General features: G+C 35.3%; 3 protein-coding genes across 3 annotated transcripts; all 3 read right to left on the bottom strand.

The window, feature by feature from the left end:
- Positions 1-404: 404 nt before the first annotated feature.
- Positions 405-2,455, bottom strand: LOC132277240 (protein SLENDER RICE1-LIKE 1-like). The gene has a single exon (XM_059779029.1). It carries the CDS (start codon positions 2,208-2,210, stop codon positions 588-590), a length of 1,623 nt encoding a protein of 540 aa, XP_059635012.1. The 5' UTR covers positions 2,211-2,455; the 3' UTR covers positions 405-587.
- A 4,590-nt stretch (positions 2,456-7,045) lies between these two features.
- LOC132279907 (uncharacterized) lies at positions 7,046-8,586 on the bottom strand. Its single transcript, XM_059781968.1, has one exon. It carries the CDS (start codon positions 8,342-8,344, stop codon positions 7,136-7,138), a length of 1,209 nt encoding a protein of 402 aa, XP_059637951.1. The 5' UTR covers positions 8,345-8,586; the 3' UTR covers positions 7,046-7,135.
- A 1,684-nt stretch (positions 8,587-10,270) lies between these two features.
- On the bottom strand, positions 10,271-12,187 carry LOC132277241 (GDP-fucose transporter 1-like). The gene has a single exon (XM_059779030.1). The coding sequence runs from the start codon at positions 11,517-11,519 to the stop codon at positions 10,455-10,457; it is 1,065 nt and encodes a 354-aa protein (XP_059635013.1). The 5' UTR covers positions 11,520-12,187; the 3' UTR covers positions 10,271-10,454.
- Between the last annotated feature and the right edge of the window lie 7,163 nt (positions 12,188-19,350).

The raw sequence follows: 19,350 nt of genomic DNA on the forward strand, positions 1-19,350 counted from the left end.
CCTTGTAAGTCTCAGAAATTGAAATTCCAATTTCAAGACATCCATCATGTTGGTAATTGATGGTCGATCTTCTTCAACATGCGTATTTATCCAGAAACATCTAATTGATGGTTTATTCCGATATATCCAAATGCTTTTGTAAAGTGTACCTTTGATGGGTCCGAAATTTCCTTCAGTTGCTTAAACGTACAAGAAAAATCATATCTAGTGCGCGCACTGATATCATCGAGCATTAAAAATCAGATTTGAATCTTTTTTGTGCAGTACTTCCAAACCTGTCAATGTACGCTCTACTGTATGATCATAATTAATACTATCCTTTAACAACACTCACTATCTAGTGGGATTTTTAAACACATGTTAGTTCATAATTATTCTATCAAAACTACTAGAATTCAGATTAATCATGAATAGATTAGAAGATGCAAATTATAAGTGGAGACGAAAAGAAGGAAGCACTTTTCCTAAAGTAATATCACATTCAAGTGAAGGTAAGAAGAAAACTGTGACAAAAAAAAAAAAAAAAACAAACAAAAAAAAAAAAAACCGAGTCGACGACAGAGCCAGTTACAGATTTTACAACACCATTATTGTACGTGATGATTTAGTATCATAGTACCAAGTGGAGGGTTTGGGTCAGGCATGGCTTCCCAAGCCGAAGCCGCAATGAGAGGCCGACTATGCCACCCCAGCGTCAGACACCCTTTATTCTCTTCCACACAATACCCCTCAGCCGAAAACAGAGTCAGCAACATACTGGCTTGCTTGAATGCATTTGAACCCAAGTGCAATGCTCTGAACCCAGCTCCACCAAGCCGACCCCTCCACTGGGCTAACGGCTCATGTCTCTCCACCCTTGCCAAACCTTCACAACACACCACATTACATATCTCCCTCTGTATGTATATCTCGGCCAAGGCTTTTTCCAGCTGAGCTGAACAAGCCTCAAGCGAGTCGAACATTGTTGAATAGTAATACAGAGCTTCTGTGAACCGCTCCAAGAATCCGGGTTGGTTGTGATTTGCTTCTTGCTCCACAACCGTCATTATTTTCGGATTCAAGTTCCGGATCCATCCGAGAACATTGTCGATCGGGGACCCGGGGATGGAGTCGTCCGACGCTAGTAGCCGATGGAGCTGCATGATGGAATTCACAGCCACAGCTTCTCTTGGGTTCACTTGTAACATCCACGGCTTCACGTCATCGAGCCGTGAAGCCGCTACTCCACGAAACGTGAACCGGACGTTGACGGATCGGGCTAACTCGGCCAGTCGTAACCCGATTTCCCTAAGCGAATCACGACCGTCCGGTGATGGTGGACCAATGCCGGTCAATCGGAGAAATGGTGGCCCACCTGGACGTAGGGCAAGAGCCTGTATCAACGCAGGCCATTGCAGACCGTGCATCAAATTGAAGTCAATGACGTGGACACAATCATGACCCTCAAATGCTTCTAAGATGGCTTGATTCGCAGTGAAATGAGCGAATTTTAAGTAGGGACAAGCTTCATAGAAGTGATGATAAAGTATCTCATTTTCAAAAGCCGAGCCGATTGCGGCGACCCCTTGCGGCGCAAATAGCCGGCAGCTCAGCGCGTCGATGAAGTAGCCGGCGACTTTGCCGATGCCACATCCGGAGTTCACACGTGTCAGCAAACCCTGCATTTCCTCAATCAATGAACCAGCCAGTGAGAACTCCCCACGGTGGACTGACTCCGCACACGTCAGCAAAACGTGTACTAGCCGGATACCGGAATCTTCCTCCATCGCCGTTAACTGTTGAGGAATATCCTGCTGGGGTTGCTGAGGCGCATGATGGTCCGTCCACGCGTTTGTATCTGCCGTCTGATTTACAGCGGGTCCCGCCACGCTTTCGACGTAAGTAAGATCCGAGTACTCCGATAGATCCGATGGCACTGTTACCGGGACGGGTCGATTGAGTTCGGAGAGCAATGAGTCGACCCAGGAGGCGAGGTCCGAAGGGTTGTAGTGAACGGCGTCGTTTGCGAGATGAGTGATTTGGGTAGGGGCGTTGACCATGACAGTTTCGAGGCGTTCGAGACGCTGTGCGACCTGACAGAGCTCCGACGACCGGACCTCGTACCCGGCTCCGGCAAGGAGGCCGTCGATCTGATCCGGTGGTTTGCCGGCGCATGATGATGAGCTCCCACTGCTGCTGCCGGCTGAGATTGAAGAGTCATAGGGGCCCATTTTGATAGATTTTGCACCGTCTGATTCAGAATCATGAGAGTGCGACTTCTGGGTGGGTTCTGATAATCATCCCTAGTCCCAGTTTAGAGATGGAGAGAAATAGGAGTTAGAGAGAAAGAGTCTGTAGAAAGGAGAAGTTAGAGAGTGTGTTTACAAGTGGGAAGTTAAAAGTGATGAGTGAAAGAGAGAGGAAGATGGACTTTGATGTGTACATAGAGAGAGAGAGAGAGAGGAGAGAGTGAGCTGTGCCATGAATCATGTACATTACCATGAAATGTAACTATCTATACTGAAAATTAGTTTATTTTTTTCATATTTCTTTGAAATACCCTTTATTTAATACGGAGCATTTTGAAATACGCATTCATTGAGCTGCCGATCTTAATTTTTTTTTTTTTACCGTCTCTCATAATTTTTGGACCAATACACAAATCACACACTTATAAGTTTATAACCTTTTTATTTTTTTATTTTTTTTACGTATGTAAATTTCTCACTTAAAATTATTGTTTCAAGAGCATCAATATCATGCAATTTTATTAACTACCACTGTAATAAAGCGTGGCATTTAGATCCAGGAGTACTTGGATCGAAAAGTTTTCCATTTTAATTCATCTGACACTTTTGGCAAAGGGGTAAAGATGGGAATTTTAATAATTCATGATGTATATATATATATATATGTATGTATATTTGTGTGTGGGCAGTTTCATAGAAAGAGGGCTGGGTGATGGACCACTTGATGTGGACATCAATGCAAAGCTTTCAACACAAAATGGATTTAATATCTTAACCTGAAAATGACCCTTAAAATAATATAATTCATGCCCTAAAATGATTGAGTAAAAATAAATGATTAATTAGATCAATAAACAATTCAGTTTCTTGAGTATAATAAATCTATATATTTAAATTTTCAATTTTGTGTGAGCATACATATGCAACCAAAGCAAGAGCCCAAATTATTTCTCACTGCAATTCGACAATTTTTAAACATTTATTTTTAAATTGGATTTATTTTAATCTTCTGCATTAACTTACGAACAATCAATTCCTCTCAATATGTATATATTCATTACATATATTTATATTTTTTAATAATCATACAGAAATAACACACATGCAAGCATTTGAATAAGAAATATACAATTAAAATGAACTCACCCAAATGGTTTAGCTTTGATAATTACTACGTACTACCCATGAGGTCGTCCTTACAGTAGTATTACTTTATTTTAAAGAAATTAGGTATTGATGAGACCACTGAGTACTGATGAGTAGTACTGTTGACACAGATAGAAAATGAAAGATTAGTTTGTTGGCATAAACAATTAATGTGTATGTCCATGAAGGTCGTCATACGCAGAAGAGCATAGAAATTTTGGGAAAAGCCGGGGACGCGAAAAGTCTTAATTAATTGATCTAACGACTTTACTTTCTCTACTAAATAAAAAACATTTGTGATCATATAAATGTGTGTGTATATATGTGTGTGTGTGGTGGGGTCAGGGGTGGGTCATACACAAGTACCTTCTGGTCTGTCACATGAAACCACAATACCAGAGACCAGAATACCAAGCAGCTTTCACAGTACTTACTGACTGACTTCACCTACAGAAAACTAATGCGCGCATTGGGAAGCACTTGATCTCATCGCACAGTATCAGTATGTCCATAAAAAGCCTTCCATCCATGACATTATATTGGTGAATATTCGGCACCGAGACATGTATCGTGGAAAGACATCATCAACACATGTCATTGTAATTGCTACACACCCCTCAATAATCTTATCCAAAATATATAATTTATCCAAAATAATAAAATGTTAATACTCCCTCTGCTCATAATAGATATCATTTGCGGATGGTAGAATTTTTTAAGGAAACGTATAATTATTGCATTATTTCTTTTATAAATTATAAAATTATCCTTTCAAATTTAAATATATATATATATATATATATATATATGTAATCAAGTTTAAATTTTATTGAAATTTTAAAAGTATTTTATGAAAATATGTGAAATATGTTGTTTAAATTTAGTAAGTAGACAAGTAATTTAGAACAACTCAAAAAGAAAAGATGGACAATTATTATAGGACAGAGGAAGTATATACGGTATATTACGGAATACTATATATATTTTACATGTAAAAAGTTCTTACAAGGGGATTCACCTTAAGATCGAGTCGGGAATTCTCTACTATAATGCTTTGTGAGTCATTAGATACCATACACACGTGTTATGTGTTGTAAGTCGTTCGATGAACTGCACTGCATCCCAACATGTTACCATCAACTTTCTTGGGGGCAGAATATCCAACGGCTACAAAGAGAGCTCATGGGGAAACCTGGTATCCCTTGTAATTCCTAATTACATAGGTACTAGTATATATTATATATATATGTATTCAACATCATGTTGAATTGACAGCGGACTAATATGCGTGCATGTTGATATAATTGAGAAAGAATGAGTTTATTTTTTAATTCTCATATCCCTAAGCTGAATATAAAATGAAAAGTTGATCAGACTGGGCAAAGATTAAGGTTAATTAGGTCATGCAGGATCTCCTTTCATTCTTAATATATATATATATATACACACACACATACATATATATATATATCCTCCAGGCTCCCTTGTAACGCTTCTAAATTATATGGACATATATTTAATAGTCCAATGAGTCAATTCCAGATATGGGTCATCTTCGTAATAGTATTAAACTATTAATTCTTCTGATTTATTTATTTATTTATTTATTTTGGTGATTCGGATGTTTGGGTTAAAGTGAAGCATTAAAGCAACAATGACCACACATACCTTCCATCTTTTCTTTCAAACTATTGTCTGATTACAAACTTTCAACAAATTTATGTGCATTTTACCTCCATATGTATGTATGTATAAATATATATATGTTGGTGTAGCTAGTTATAATTAAGTTCGGTAAAAAAAATTCAGATTTCCACATTGATTGATCTTTTAAATTATTTTTAAGAGAAAAGGACTTGTAACAAAAATATATGGATATAAACTATAGTTTTAGGATGAATGTTGTAAATTTGTGTGCAAGACAAATTGTCATTGACAATGCATTATACTATTGCGATCTGGAAATCTCTTTTTGTAAGTTGCTTTGGTGACAGCTAGTTGCATTCATGATTTATTTATCAAATATATATTCAAAATATTGGCCATTAATAAATAGTGGGAGAGAAATAGGAAAAAGAAAGAAAAGAATGGTGTTTGCCCAATTAGGTAAAGGTGATGTGGTCCATGAGGAAGCTATGAAAAAAGAGTGTGAAAACTAGCGAATATGAAGACGCTATGATTGGGACACGTAAGCTGTGGTTGGAATCAAACCATCAGCTTTTCTTTATACAAGTGTGGTATCAAAGGGCGGGTAGTGGGAAGTTGGGACCAGCATTCCCTTAGAGAACATGTTGTGTTCGGGACAGACAACCCTAATGAACACGTCCATTCCGTTCTTTTAGCTGACACTATCACGTTATTGCATCCCATGACCATACATATATATATATATATATATATATATTATAGACAGATAGAGAGAGAGATGCTCCGGAGATAATTGGGCCTTGGGTTGTTTGGTCCCAAAACGAGAAAAGGTGGGTATGGGTGGTCCAAGACACTACTACTTTACCTTTTCACAAGTTGGCTTTAACAAACTTGTGGTGTTTGTTATGAACCCAATTTCAACACCAAATATTCATACATATCTAAATAGTTACCCCACAGTGTTTAAAACAAAATCATAATATTTTTATAGGATTGAGAGTTGCGCGGATTGGGCAGGCCAACTGATGAGCCCATGCCAACTCCAACGTACTGAAGTTTGCGCCAAACTCAAGTTTGGAGAAATCAATTATATCTCACAACCCAATAGACTTTCAACAAAAATAGATAAATAAATGATAAAATACATGCATTAAAGTATTGAAACTATATATACATGTTGGAAAATTATATTTATTGCAACAATGTCCCAACACTCACAACTCCTTTTAGAGTCTATTATTAAAGTCCCGTTTAGCATACGTTTTGTTCCTACTGTTTTTGTTTTTTTGATTGCTAGTGTTGAATTTGGCAACAAAAGCATGTTTGTTGCATCCCTAGTTTATTTTACACAATGCTAAAACACTTCGTAAACAGTAGCCCACACCAAAAAAATTATTTTTTTCTTATTTTGACAATTGTTGATGGTCCAAAACCATAACAGTAGTGCAACACAGGCCAAAAATAAAACGCCTAAAATATCATTCCCAAACGTGTTTTTGACTTTTTTTCAAAACACTCCAATAGCAAAAATACTATTTCTGTTTCAGCCAAAAGTAAAACGCCTAAAACAAAACGCATGTCAAACGGATCCTAAATAATGATATGTCACAACTCCCTTGTGAGTGTTGCAAGGGTGGCCTATCCCCACTAATAGCAGGCTCCATGCACGTTTGATATCGAGTATTATAAATTTTAACATTTTCTTATGTATTAAGTCTATGCAATAAGGAAGAAAGTCGAACTAGAATTCTAGAACCAATTTTGTAATAGTGCAGTTGTGGACTTGTAGTAGTGTTGAGGTTAAGCCTCGAACTTAGAGAAATATTTTCCTCACATAGACAAGTCCCAACTCTAAGAATCTCAAGAACTTCTTCGACCTAAAGAGTTAGAAAGGGACACGGTATGAGAAACCCATCTCTTAAAATAGTGCAACAAGATCTATATTTTTCTTGTACAAGAAAGATTCATTTTGAGTTTATTGAAATGATGTCTATAACATGCCAACAACAAAAATATTACTCCTACATACCCACTAATGCAATGCTTAGCATACCATATGACGGATATATTACATCATCAATTAGTAGCCGTCTGATTCAAATTGACAATTTTGATCAGGACAAGGTGAGGCCAGAGGAGAAGCTAATTCCAGCCATGTTTGAGCCCTTCATATTGCACTCCGGGATTGGGACCCAAGTCCAATGTCTCCACACTATATCATAACATAGCCATATTATATCCCATATTCCCTCAAAGTTAGACATCAGAACAGCCCTAATCTTTCCATCTCTCTCCTCCAAACACCCAACTATAACTCCATAGGGCTTCTTTATCTTCTCAATTACTCCACTTGGAACTTTTGAAAGGAACTCCCAGTGCCTCCCATTTGAGCTCAAGCCCCACAATTCTACACCCTTTAACAACCTTGATCTTTTATTCACATCATCACCACCATCCGATCTAACGATCATCATGTTCCCATCACCGTACACGAGTAACCTATCAATCACGCTCCCCCAACTCAATCCGACGGCCAGTTGCCCCTCCTCATTCCCTTCCAAATCGAATCTTGGCCGTACAAACACCGGTGAGTCGCTTTGTGATGGAAGAGCAAGTATAACACTTTCGTTCCTCCCATTCATTGCACTAAGGAAAATAACGTGATCCCCTCTCCAACTGCCACGTGGCAAATCTCCAACATTTTCTCTTGCTTCCATAGACCCCCACTTGTCAGTATCCGAATTGTATTCGAATAGAATCGGACCATTTTCGTGCATTTCAGCAAATAAAAACCGAAAATGACCCGAGCCTGAAGGGCCACATAGTAATTTCATACTGGACCGACGCCACGAAGATGTGCCACGTGGTCCTAGTGGACTTGGAGGGAGCTTTCTGACCGTATTGTTCATGGGATTAACTGAAATAACTTCCCGACTAGTGTTCAAGGCAAAAAGAAAATAATTACCCGAAGCCGTCAAAAGAAAGAGATCTTCCCCAGGAGAAACAATAGAGTTCAAAATTCCGGCTATCGAAATCTTGAACCATCGATCAGACTGGTCGGTGAAGCCGTGGAGTACCGATAAACGACTCCATCGCTTTTTGTAAATGAAGAGCCAATTGTATAAATTTGATTGCATATTGTACTCGCGAATAAAATTTTCATCTGAAGTAATGGAGTCGATGGATTTACTGATGGATTTTAATCGCACAATTTCAGGCAAAGCTAAATTGAGGATTATGTATTGTATGAGCTCCGATGGAAGGAGGCAAAAACCAACAGTGGTGGAGCTCTGGTGACACTCCACTTCGGAGGACAAGGGCATGGTGCAAGTTCCTTTTTTTTTTTTTTGGTTTTTTGGGTAATTATCCGAATTGGGGCATTGGCTGGCATTATATTGCGACAGTTTCTTTGGCTTTTGTTGACGTTACTAATTATTAATCTATTGTTAGTATAATAATGTTATAAATTAATGATAAATCAACGTCAACAAGCAGAAGACAAACCTTCCGACGGTGCATCCTATGTGGATCCGTCGTCATGGTCGGGGAAATGGGTGGTGGAGATGTTGGCATACCATTTTTGCAAAAACTTTGACATAGATTGGTACATAGTGATTAGTATTATGTATACTAATAATAGATTATTAAAATTTATTATAAATAGCCTAATACTACTTGGTTTGCTGAGTGTATTAGAGTATCCAGAATGAGGCATGCGAGCATTTTATAAATATATTTCTGGACTGTTGGGAGCGGCCTGAAGTGGACTTTTTGTTTTAAATCCATTAATGTTGCATTTGGGTACTTTGGAAGCATCAAATTAACATCTTTGAGATTAAAATTGGAGGAAAAAATAGTTTAAACTGGAAGGTGATTGAAATGGACTCTTTTTTAATAAAAAAAAAAAAAAAAAATTCATATTTAAACTATTTTTTGTCCAAATTGAATCTTTCAAGGTTCGCTATTCCTAAAACATAATTGTATTTGAGGAAGAGTCTATATGAATAAATCTTCTCCTGTGATCATTTTCAATTTACTACTTATGCCAGATAAGCTCGAAGAAATCTTGTAGTGGATTGGCAATTGGACCTCGAGGGGCTTTAACGTTGAGGCATGACTCATTTTACTGCATACATGTCGATACCACAGGGTTGTGTGTGTCAGGTAAACTCAGGAATAAATCACCTTGAAGGAAAAGTGACCTGAAACTTGTCATTTAGGACAATTTGGTTTTGTTTTTAGGGGTACCAATTCACAAGCATAACTCAGAAATTGGTCCTGAAGACTCTGTTTGGAAGCTTTCTATGCATGTACCAGAAAAGAGTGTTACCTTAGAAACCTGGATTCTGATTATTGGTCATTAGGAAGTTAACCTAGATTACCAAACTAGAAGAATGGCTGAACAACAGACTAGAGAACTGAAACTTGGGTCCCAGGTAGTCTAAAATTACTACTATAACTATGAGGATTTTACCGGATACGTCTGTACCACCACACTTTTCCCCTTGGAGGAAAACTGACCTGAAACTTGTCATGAGGACTGTAGGAAGTAGTGAGCAATTTGGTTTCGTTCTAGGGTTACCAATTCACAAGCACATCTCAGAGATTGGTTATCAAAACACTCTTTTGAAACTTCTATGCATGTATTAGAAGACAGTTTTAACATAGAAACCTGGACTCCATTTATTCATTAGAAAGTTTACCTAGATTACCAAACTAGAAGAATGGCTGAAAAACAGATTAGAGACTTGGGTCCCAGGTCTCCTACAAATTGGTGACTAGTAAACTTCAAGCTCTGTTACGGACTAAAAGTTGCTAATTTCTGCAGCAGTACAAGTAACCCAACAATTTCGTAAGGCATGAGAAATTAACTCACCCGGTAATTTGACAAGGATTCATACTATAAAATATTAAGGATAAGATATTCATGGAGTCTTGTTATCTGACAACAGGTTGAATTTTCTTAGAGAAAAATCTCAAAGAACAACAATTGTAAATCAATCCAAATTGTTTCCTTATGTACTGGAATTTCATTTTTTCAGGTGAAGATTTGGAGACACCATAGATGTCTCTTTATAAGTTTTACAACAATCAGAATTAAGTTATCTCACATCATCATGTGAGGCTATAGGTTTCCAATCTCAAAATAATGTATCATAGTAAAAGAATAGCTAAATTGCATCATACTACCAATCTAAAAATAATGTATCATACTACCAATGTGAAGCAAGTGTAAAAAAGGCCAGGCGAAAAGAGAACATTCAAATAATATCTCAAAATAATAATATCGTGCAAATTTAATACAGGACAGATATCTAAGTAGCTAATGATAGGCATAACTCATAAGACATATATCTAAGTAACTAATGATAGGCATAAAATTTCAAACAAGTACACTCTTGGCAGCGGCCGAAAACATTCAAAAGGAAAAACTCATACACCAGAAATTTTACCAGATATGCCCTTCTCTTCCTCATCTCCATAATTGTTATCATCATTTTCGTTGTCCAGCAGCTTAGACGTTGCAGACTCGCGTACTGATGGAGCATTGCCTACCCCAGTAACTGACTGCTGATATAGAACACCTCCTGCTATGGTTAAGAGGAGGCAAAGCAAACCAATCGGACTAGCATGCTTATCCCAAATCATCACATTGATAGCAACTGTGAGGAACTTATTAACAACACCAGTCACCGTAAACGCTGTGGCAGAGATTGCCTTCCTGGCAGCAAAGCCGAAGAAACTGATTAGCAACCCAAACACACAAGACAATGACACTGCAAAAAATGCAACCGAGTCAAACCAATTCCGAGAACTCGATCCCACAGCAGTGAATACATCAGCACACTCTCCAGTTATAATCCAAAACAAAGGAGCCATCATCAATGAGAGAAGATTGTTGTAAAACACAAACCCCCAAGTGTTCAATCCAAGATTTGTCACCATGTGTTTGATATAAACCATTTCAGTTGTGATTGTGATCAAATACGCAAATGCCCATGAGTAGGCTGTGAGTGTAAAACCTGAATCCGTGGCAACATATCCAACGGCACCACCCAAAATGATCACCAAAGAAAGGAAAGTGAACTTTGAAGGACATGGTTGTTTTCTAAACGTAGTATCGGCAATGGCAACCAAAAGGGGCGTCAAGGATCGAAAAACTATAAATGTATCGACATTGGCATGACGAAGCAAATTCGTGTTAGTAAAGATGGCTAGATAGAAGACAATTGCCGCGGGCATGAATTTCTTAGCAGTTTCAATCACGAATGGATCGTGGTGTAAAAACCCTAATTTACCTAAAACCCATACTCCTAGAGCTGAAGTTAGGTACTGCAACGCAGTTAGAAGACCAGGGTAGTTGAATTTGGTAATGGCGAACTTGTTGATCACTGCAAGCAAGCTCGAACAGAGTGCGTAGCCAATAACAAGACTGCTTGTTGCGTATACCTGCTTGGATGCATCCAATCGAATGGAAGCCATCTCTTTGTTCTGCATTTTCCCTAAATTCACTGCTAAGTCTACCGAATCTAAACGAAGTTAGGAGCTTTCGTGGATAGATTTGGCATCGATAGTCCCATTTGTGTGAGATGTTTGAAAGGAACTAAACTAATAAAGGAATTCAATGAAAATTAATAATGTAGGTGATCTGCCAAATTTGGTGCAAATGAATAGGAAAAAGTCACCAAAATTTAGCATAATCGCACTAATTTATGGCAATGTAGTAGATATTAGGAGCAAAAAGATTGCATTAATCTGCTAAATTTTGACGAATTGCAGTTGAAAAATCGAATCAGGAGGGCTAGATGAAAGGTAAACACCAACACGAAACCCTAGGTACAGAGACCAATCACCGACACAGGACTGAAAATTTTGAATAAATGAGAAAGAGATGGATAAAAACAAAGCAAGCTTTAAAGATTTTAGGGATCAAAGAAGGAACCTTATCACGTGAATCAGTCCGACTTCTCTGAAACTCTGCCCGCGATTGATTGACGAGAGAGAGAGAATGAGACGTGGGGTCGTTTTGAAATTAATTAATAATTTGTATCGTTTTATCGTTGGATTGGAGGACGCGGTGTTTACAAAACTAGCAATTGAATGTTTCTCACGAGGAAAGGTTGCATCCGAGAATTTATCAAATGTCGGACAGGAGATATTTTATGCCCAATACGTGTGTTATTTTCTGTGTTTGTTTTGTGCTTGATATCTACTGTATAATTTTGAGAGTAACAGCTCCTGTCGTTTCTCGTAAGAAAGTTTTGACCATTTTTTATTTTTTTAAGTTAGATTCAATAAATAATATATTTGATTTATACTGTGAGAGTTTATGACTCTTATCAAGGGAGGATTTAAGTAAGTAAATAGGTTAATGGATCAAAATGATCCGATTGAATTAGTCGAATATGAATTGAATAAAAAATTTGATAATTCAATTAGGATTTGAATCCGACCATAATTAGTAAAATACGATATGGGTAAAATAGGGCACGAAAACGTACAAGTATAATTTGATATTTTTTTTAAAAAAAACGAAAACGTAAAAATATGAATACAGATGCGTACATGTATAATACATTATATACACTAAAAATTCAGGACAAAAAATTCGACTATACACATTTTATTATTTTCTTATATATCATATATTTGTAAGGAAAATGAATAATAGGTAACAAATAATAAAATAAATATATTACAATTATCACAATAATCATAACAGAAATAAACTATCTAAATATAGTTAATTAATAACCATACGTTCATAACATGATCAATTCATCACAAAATTAATGAAAAAAATTATAGTTCAATTAATCAATTATGTTGCCTAAATAAAAAATAAAATGCAGCTGCTTAAACCTCTTAGGACACTTTTGAACAAATTTCAATATCTTTACATTTTATCCTGGATAAATGTGATTTGACTATTGAAATACATCCATGATAGTTAGAGTTTTGTTCAACATGATCCCAAAATGCATCCTTTTTTTTTTTTTTTTTTTCATTTTTCCTTGATAAGCCTATATACTTATAATAAATGCATAAGTATATGGTGTGATATTCGTGAAAATATCTTTATATTCTACTAAAACATCTAGTGAATGTGGTGATTTACAAACTTCCAAAATAATAATAATAATAATAATAATAATAAAAGATACTAAGAAAATTTAAAAGATCTCAAAATAAAACAAAAAATTTATAAATGTCTACAAATATCAATAAAAATCTATGATTTTTCAAGATTATAGTGTACCACAAAGTATATATGTGTGTGTGTATTTTATTACTTTAATTAAAGATCAAGCATTGGATTGACAATAATAAGAGATTAAAAAAAAAAAAAACAGATTGATTGTAAAACAACTAGGTGGTCACAGCCTTTCTCGAGATTGCACAACAAATAGTATTATTTTGATGATGTGAAAGAGAATGGCTATACTAAACAAAATACGATAGTTTGTGTTAAAAATGTGTGTCTAAAAAAATACACAATTAAAAACAAGGTTACCCTAAAGTATAAACATGAATTAAATGGAGCAACCAAAACGAATAAACGCATTACATACGGGATGATGAAAAAAAACGCATATTTTACCGTATCTTTCAACTCTAATCGGCAAATGAAAGTATTTTTTCAAAATTCGTACGTACGCATTTAGTTCGCGTATCATAAGTTTGCGAATTTACTAACTAGAAAGCCGACAACTCATTAGCCTAACAAATTAGATATGAATTGTGTTGATTAAAAATAAATAATTAATTAATTATATATATATATATACACACACTCTTTGTTTAAGAGATAACGAAAAAAAAGAAGAAAAAAGTAATCATATGTTATATGTACAATAGTGTGGCGTTCTCATATTAATAAATTTCTTAATATACATTATATAATACTAATAATGTCATCGTATTTATTCATTAAAAAGAGTAAATGATCTATTTTTTCTTTCTTTTCCTTCCATATTTTATTTATCTTTTATTTTTTATCATTTTTTCTAATTATTAATTTTTATTCTCTTTTGACATTAATTTCTTTTCTTTTTATATTAACAAACAACACCTTTACCAGATCGGATCGGAATGTTGAATCAGATATCCATTTATTAACCAATTGAATATAAATTCACTTACAAAATATATATATATATATATATATATATATATCGTCGGATTATCAAATCAAGTAAAAGGCTTATTATATTAGGATTGAACCAGGCCAGATCTGGCCCGAATCCGATCAGTTGACAGGTCTACTCAGGGACAGACCTATGTTTGCCCCCTTAAAACAAAAATTCACTATTATGCCTCATTATTTTGTCATTTAGATATATATATTTACAAAATATTACATTTGCCCCCCTGAAATTATTAAACATATTCAGTATTACCCCCTCACTTGAGTTTCTGGATAGTCTACTCTCAAAAGCATTACTCTAATTTTGATTTGCGGATGCAACAGCTATGTAAATATATTTAATAATGTTATAACATTACTTTAAAAAAGAAAAAAGAAAAAAAAAGGAAGAACCTACATGAGAAAGACATCTGAAATAAGTCGCTTCATAGGCTACTTGATTCGCCGATCTTAGAACCCATTTAAGAGATAACTCTTGACCTTCAAGAACTAAAATCTTAACATCATCCATAATAGAGTACATATTTTCCTTTAAAATTCATCACGGGCTGAAAGTTCCCTACGATCACCACCTTGGAAAGACCCCAACTATGACAACTTAGGACAACTGATCTTAGAGCAAGACCTTCATCCACTGAGGCTGATCCCACGTGAGGAAATAAAACTGACACCATTCAAATGAGGTGACTTTCTCGATTTCGGAGGATCAGACCCTTTTATGCCAGCCTTTGAACTCAAAAAATAAAAAAAGGTTTAATTTAAGGAAGCCTTTGGCGAGAGGGAAGGCGGAGGGGGGGGGGGGGGGAGCATCTGTTTGGAGTAGATTGGAGAGGGCTTGCATTTTGAATTTAGACAATTGTAGACATTAAAATTTCATGAGCTTTTCCTTAACTAATTAATCCATCAAATATGGGTCTCATATCTTCTTAAATTATTTAATTGATCAAAACTTAGTTAACTTAAATTATTTAATTAGTCCACCACAGTTAGTTAAAAAGATGGCTATTTTCTTTTTTCCTTAATTGGTACTCACACACACATGTCTCCACCGAGACTCGAACCCTTGACCTCTCTTTGGGAAGTAGGAATCTGGTACCACTAGGCCTGTTGGTAAAAGATGACTACTCTCAATAAAATATATTTAGAAATAATTATTTTAATAGATAATTAGCACAATATAATTGGCTCGGCCCAGTTATAATCGTGTCCTTATCAAGAAATGACATATGTCATCATCCTATCCATCCAATAAGTTTATAAATAGGGGCATGGAATAAGGAAAATTGGAGCAAAAGTCCAAGAAATTTGAGAAACTCAGAAATTCAAAAGTCCAGAAATTCAGAGGGATCCATAAGACTCAGAGAAAGAGAAGATTCAGAGAATACAAAACCTTTGTCAAGCTCAACATTCTCTCAACATCCAAGCCTTAAAGAACAACAACAACATATACATTCAAAATCATGTCATTCTTCCTCAAATTCAACAAAAGATGAAGAACAATAAACACATCAAAAGTCTTGTCGTTCTTCCTCAAATCAACAAATTCTTTGACGACGAAGAATAACAAGCACATCCAAAGTCGTGTCGTTCTTCCTCAAATCAACAAATTATTTAATGACGAAGAATAACAAGCACATCTAAAGTCGTGTCGTTCTTCCATAAACTTAACAAAGAATAACAAGCACGTCAAAATTGTGCCATTTTTTTCTTTGCGATTCAATAAGTTTGAAGAATAACCAAACAACACTGTTCGAGATTAAGTTTCGTCAAATCTAGATAAGAAATCATCAACTATCTTCCTTAACTACAAATACTTGAAGAAGATTGTCAACAATCCGATTCAAGATCAAGCTCCAATAGCCCTTAGATCCAACCAACAAAGAAGATCGAATCAGAGGATACTTTATTTCTTTTGTAAAGAATACCTTAGAGAATTGTACTCGAATTTTTATAAATTAATAAATTATTATTTACTCCTTATTTTATTTTCTAATTTACAGATACAAAATTTGTGTGCACAACAACTACATCTGAATTTCCTTTACTTCCATAAAATATTGGATGGCTCGATCCACAATACAGTGAGGCTTTAAGAACCTCGAATTAAATTCCATATCAATTTGTGTGTCAGAAAAAATATTTGCTTAAATTCCTTCTCAAGTCTCCAAGCAGTTTTAGTTAACAAAGTCAAGTTGAAAGCTTCGAGGTTCCAAAAGCCCAATTTTAGTTATATTATTACGATATGTTGTAATAATATATTATATGAACATTTTATATTCCATATAAATATATTGCATAAATGTTATACTATGTGATTTTTGTTATATATTAATGGGGCCCACAAGTATGCAAATGAATTGTAGGCTACAATTTGTAGAATTAATGATTACAGCAAAGTGACACAAGTATATTACTTAATCTGTATGCAAGTGGTAATGCTATTTGTAGGCTGGCACGCATTACAAAGAAACTTTTATCATTTGCAGTATGGGATCAATCTATCCCACTTGTGCTAGTTGGCAAAAAATGCTATTTCTCATCCTATAAATATGGATCATATTGTATCACTGACTTCATACTTTGAACGAGAATAAGAAAGAAGTTCATTTTTCTCTCAAATGTCTCTCTTTGTTTCTTTGATTGTGTATGAATATATTTATTCTTATATTTATAACAAGTTATCAGTCCGAGCTCCAACCATCTAAAACTTGAAAAATAAGTTATTTTTTTCTCTTTCTATCTCAACTCTATATATCTATTTTGTGATATTAGTTTTGATAGATTGTTGGGTTTTCTTACTTTATTGAAGAATATTGTATTTCTCATTCTAAAGGGTAAGAAAATTTTATTTATTTCCGCCTTTATTATTTAATGATCGGTCTAACCGCCTTTATCAATTAATGATTTAATGGCCAGTTTCACCGTATTTATTGCTTAGATTATAATAGTTCTGTGATTTTTTTTCGTTGCCATATTTGTGAGGAACTAAAAACTGAATACCTCACTGAAAGAGATCCACTAAATTTGTGAAAAAAATTGAAAGAAAGATATGATCATCAGAAAACCGTTATCCTCCCAAAAGCTCTAGCCGATTGGTCGGAGTTGCAGTTGCAAAATTTCAAAACTGTGACTGAATATAATTTTTTTCTTTTTAAAATCAACTCTACGCTAAAATTATGTAGTGATACTATCACTGATGAGCTCCTCTTAGAAAAAAAACATACACCACATTTCATGCCTCGAATATACTTTTACAGCAACAATATCGAGAGCGTAGATTTGAAAAATATTCAAAGTTAATATCATGCTTACTTGTGGCTAAGCAAAATAATGAACTTTTGTTAAGAAACCACCAGTCCCGTCCAACTGGATCGACACCGATTCCTGAATCATACGTTGCCTCGCATCGTGGACGAGGACGCGGACATGGTGGTCGTGGTGGTCGAAATTGCAATGAATATGGTTATGATAATCGAAATGGTCATAATGGCGAATATGGTCGTGAAAGAAATCATTCTTATTACTGTGAAGGTTATTAATCCTCAAATTCTAATAATCAGAGATTCACACCATATCCCAAAAAAAGGGATTATAATGAAAAGGGAAAAAATATGGCCCAAACTTCAAAGATAGATTCAAATATTTGTTATCGATGTAGAATGACAGGGCACTGGCAAAGTAAATGTCGTATGCCTAAACACTTGGCTGATCTGTACCAAGCCTTACAAAAGGAAAAGGGGAAAAAGATATAAACGAATTTCACTGATTTCAATGAGCCAGTGAATATCATAAATCTGGAAATGTCAGATTTCTTTGAGGACAGTGATGGAAAAATATACCACTTGATTGGTGATGGAAATGTCCACACCAATTAAACTCTACTTTCTTTTATCATGTCATAGTTAGTCTATTGTTGTTTGTTTTTTTTATTATTGTTTGTTTTTTGTTGTTGTGTTTGTACTAAAGTTTGTTCAATTACATTTGAATTAAAAGTTTATTTTGATATCATTGTATTAAAATCTCTATTGTCATAATAAAGTCTAAATATAAACTTTGCATAATATATTAGGCATGGAACTATCAAATGCATTGGTTAATGACGATGATATATGCCTTGCAGATAGTGGAACAACACACACAATTCTTCCAGATAAAAAATATTTTTCTTACTTAACATTGACCGAGGCTAGTGTTGGTACAATTTCAGGTCCCACAAGTTTGATTGAAGGCTTCGAAAAAGTCGATATTGTTTTACTACATGGGATAATAATACACATTGATAAAGCCTTATATTCTACTAGATTTCAAAGAAATTTGTTGAGTTTTAAAGACTTATGTCAAAATGGGTATCACATTGAGACCGCGAATGAAGGAAATGTAGAATATCTCTGCATTATTTCTAAAAAGCATGTTGTAGGTGCAAAATTTCTCTCTATTAAGAGAAATAAAAAGAAAAATACAACTCACTCAAAATAAGCAATTATAATACTCACAGAAAATCGTATATTGCTCGATGTCTTTTATTAGAGGTCTAAGCCTCTATTTATACACAAGAAGGTGGTAGAATTATGGTAGGACTCGCATTGTTTGCCCTCTAATACATTCTATATACAATGCTCCTTTCTATAATGTTATTTCTTTTTATACTTCTTTCCATGCCAGACTTCCCTTTTTACAGATCTTCCTTGTATAGAATTTACCTTCTATGATGAATCCTTCAATTGCAGGACTCGTTCATTCTTAAATAGCCTGGGCCGAATGTATCTTAAATCAGCTGGGCTTGAATAATGGGCCAGAAGGCCAATGTTAGTGATCTTGATCTAAAGGAAGAATCAACTTGGGCTCGTTCTGGATTGGGCATTTGTAATTTGGGCTTGATACGGATTGGGCCCTCGTAATATAAAGAATATAAATTTGAGCATGATGATGTGGACGATCCTCATTCAAGGAGTGTCTATCGCTATTCTGACTTAAGAACTTCTTCAAGATTTGTTTTTGCCTTCACTGCGCTCAGTTCGTTCACTGTGCTCTTTACTTCGTCGTGCCACCAGGTTAGTTCTTCATCTACTTTTTGATCTTACATCATGAGCACTTCAACCACTCACAACCACGTAGAAATCATAAATTCTGAATCCACACCTTCGTCTTCCCCCATTCTCATTAGGGTTCCTCTCCTTAGGG

Source organism: Cornus florida, unplaced genomic scaffold (assembly GCF_030987335.1).
Source record: "Cornus florida cultivar Cherokee Brave unplaced genomic scaffold, ASM3098733v1 CherokeeBrave_3.0.0_Hap2_Chr10, whole genome shotgun sequence".
NCBI classification, from domain to species: domain Eukaryota; kingdom Viridiplantae; phylum Streptophyta; class Magnoliopsida; order Cornales; family Cornaceae; genus Cornus; species Cornus florida.

What these genes read in the sequence shown, in the direction of transcription:
- LOC132277240 (XM_059779029.1), bottom strand. Translation starts at nt 2,210, where the DNA reads ATGGGCCCCTATGACTCTTCAATCTCAGCCGGCAGCAGCAGTGGGAGC.
- LOC132279907 (XM_059781968.1), bottom strand. Translation starts at nt 8,344, where the DNA reads ATGCCCTTGTCCTCCGAAGTGGAGTGTCACCAGAGCTCCACCACTGTT.
- LOC132277241 (XM_059779030.1), bottom strand. Translation starts at nt 11,519, where the DNA reads ATGCAGAACAAAGAGATGGCTTCCATTCGATTGGATGCATCCAAGCAG.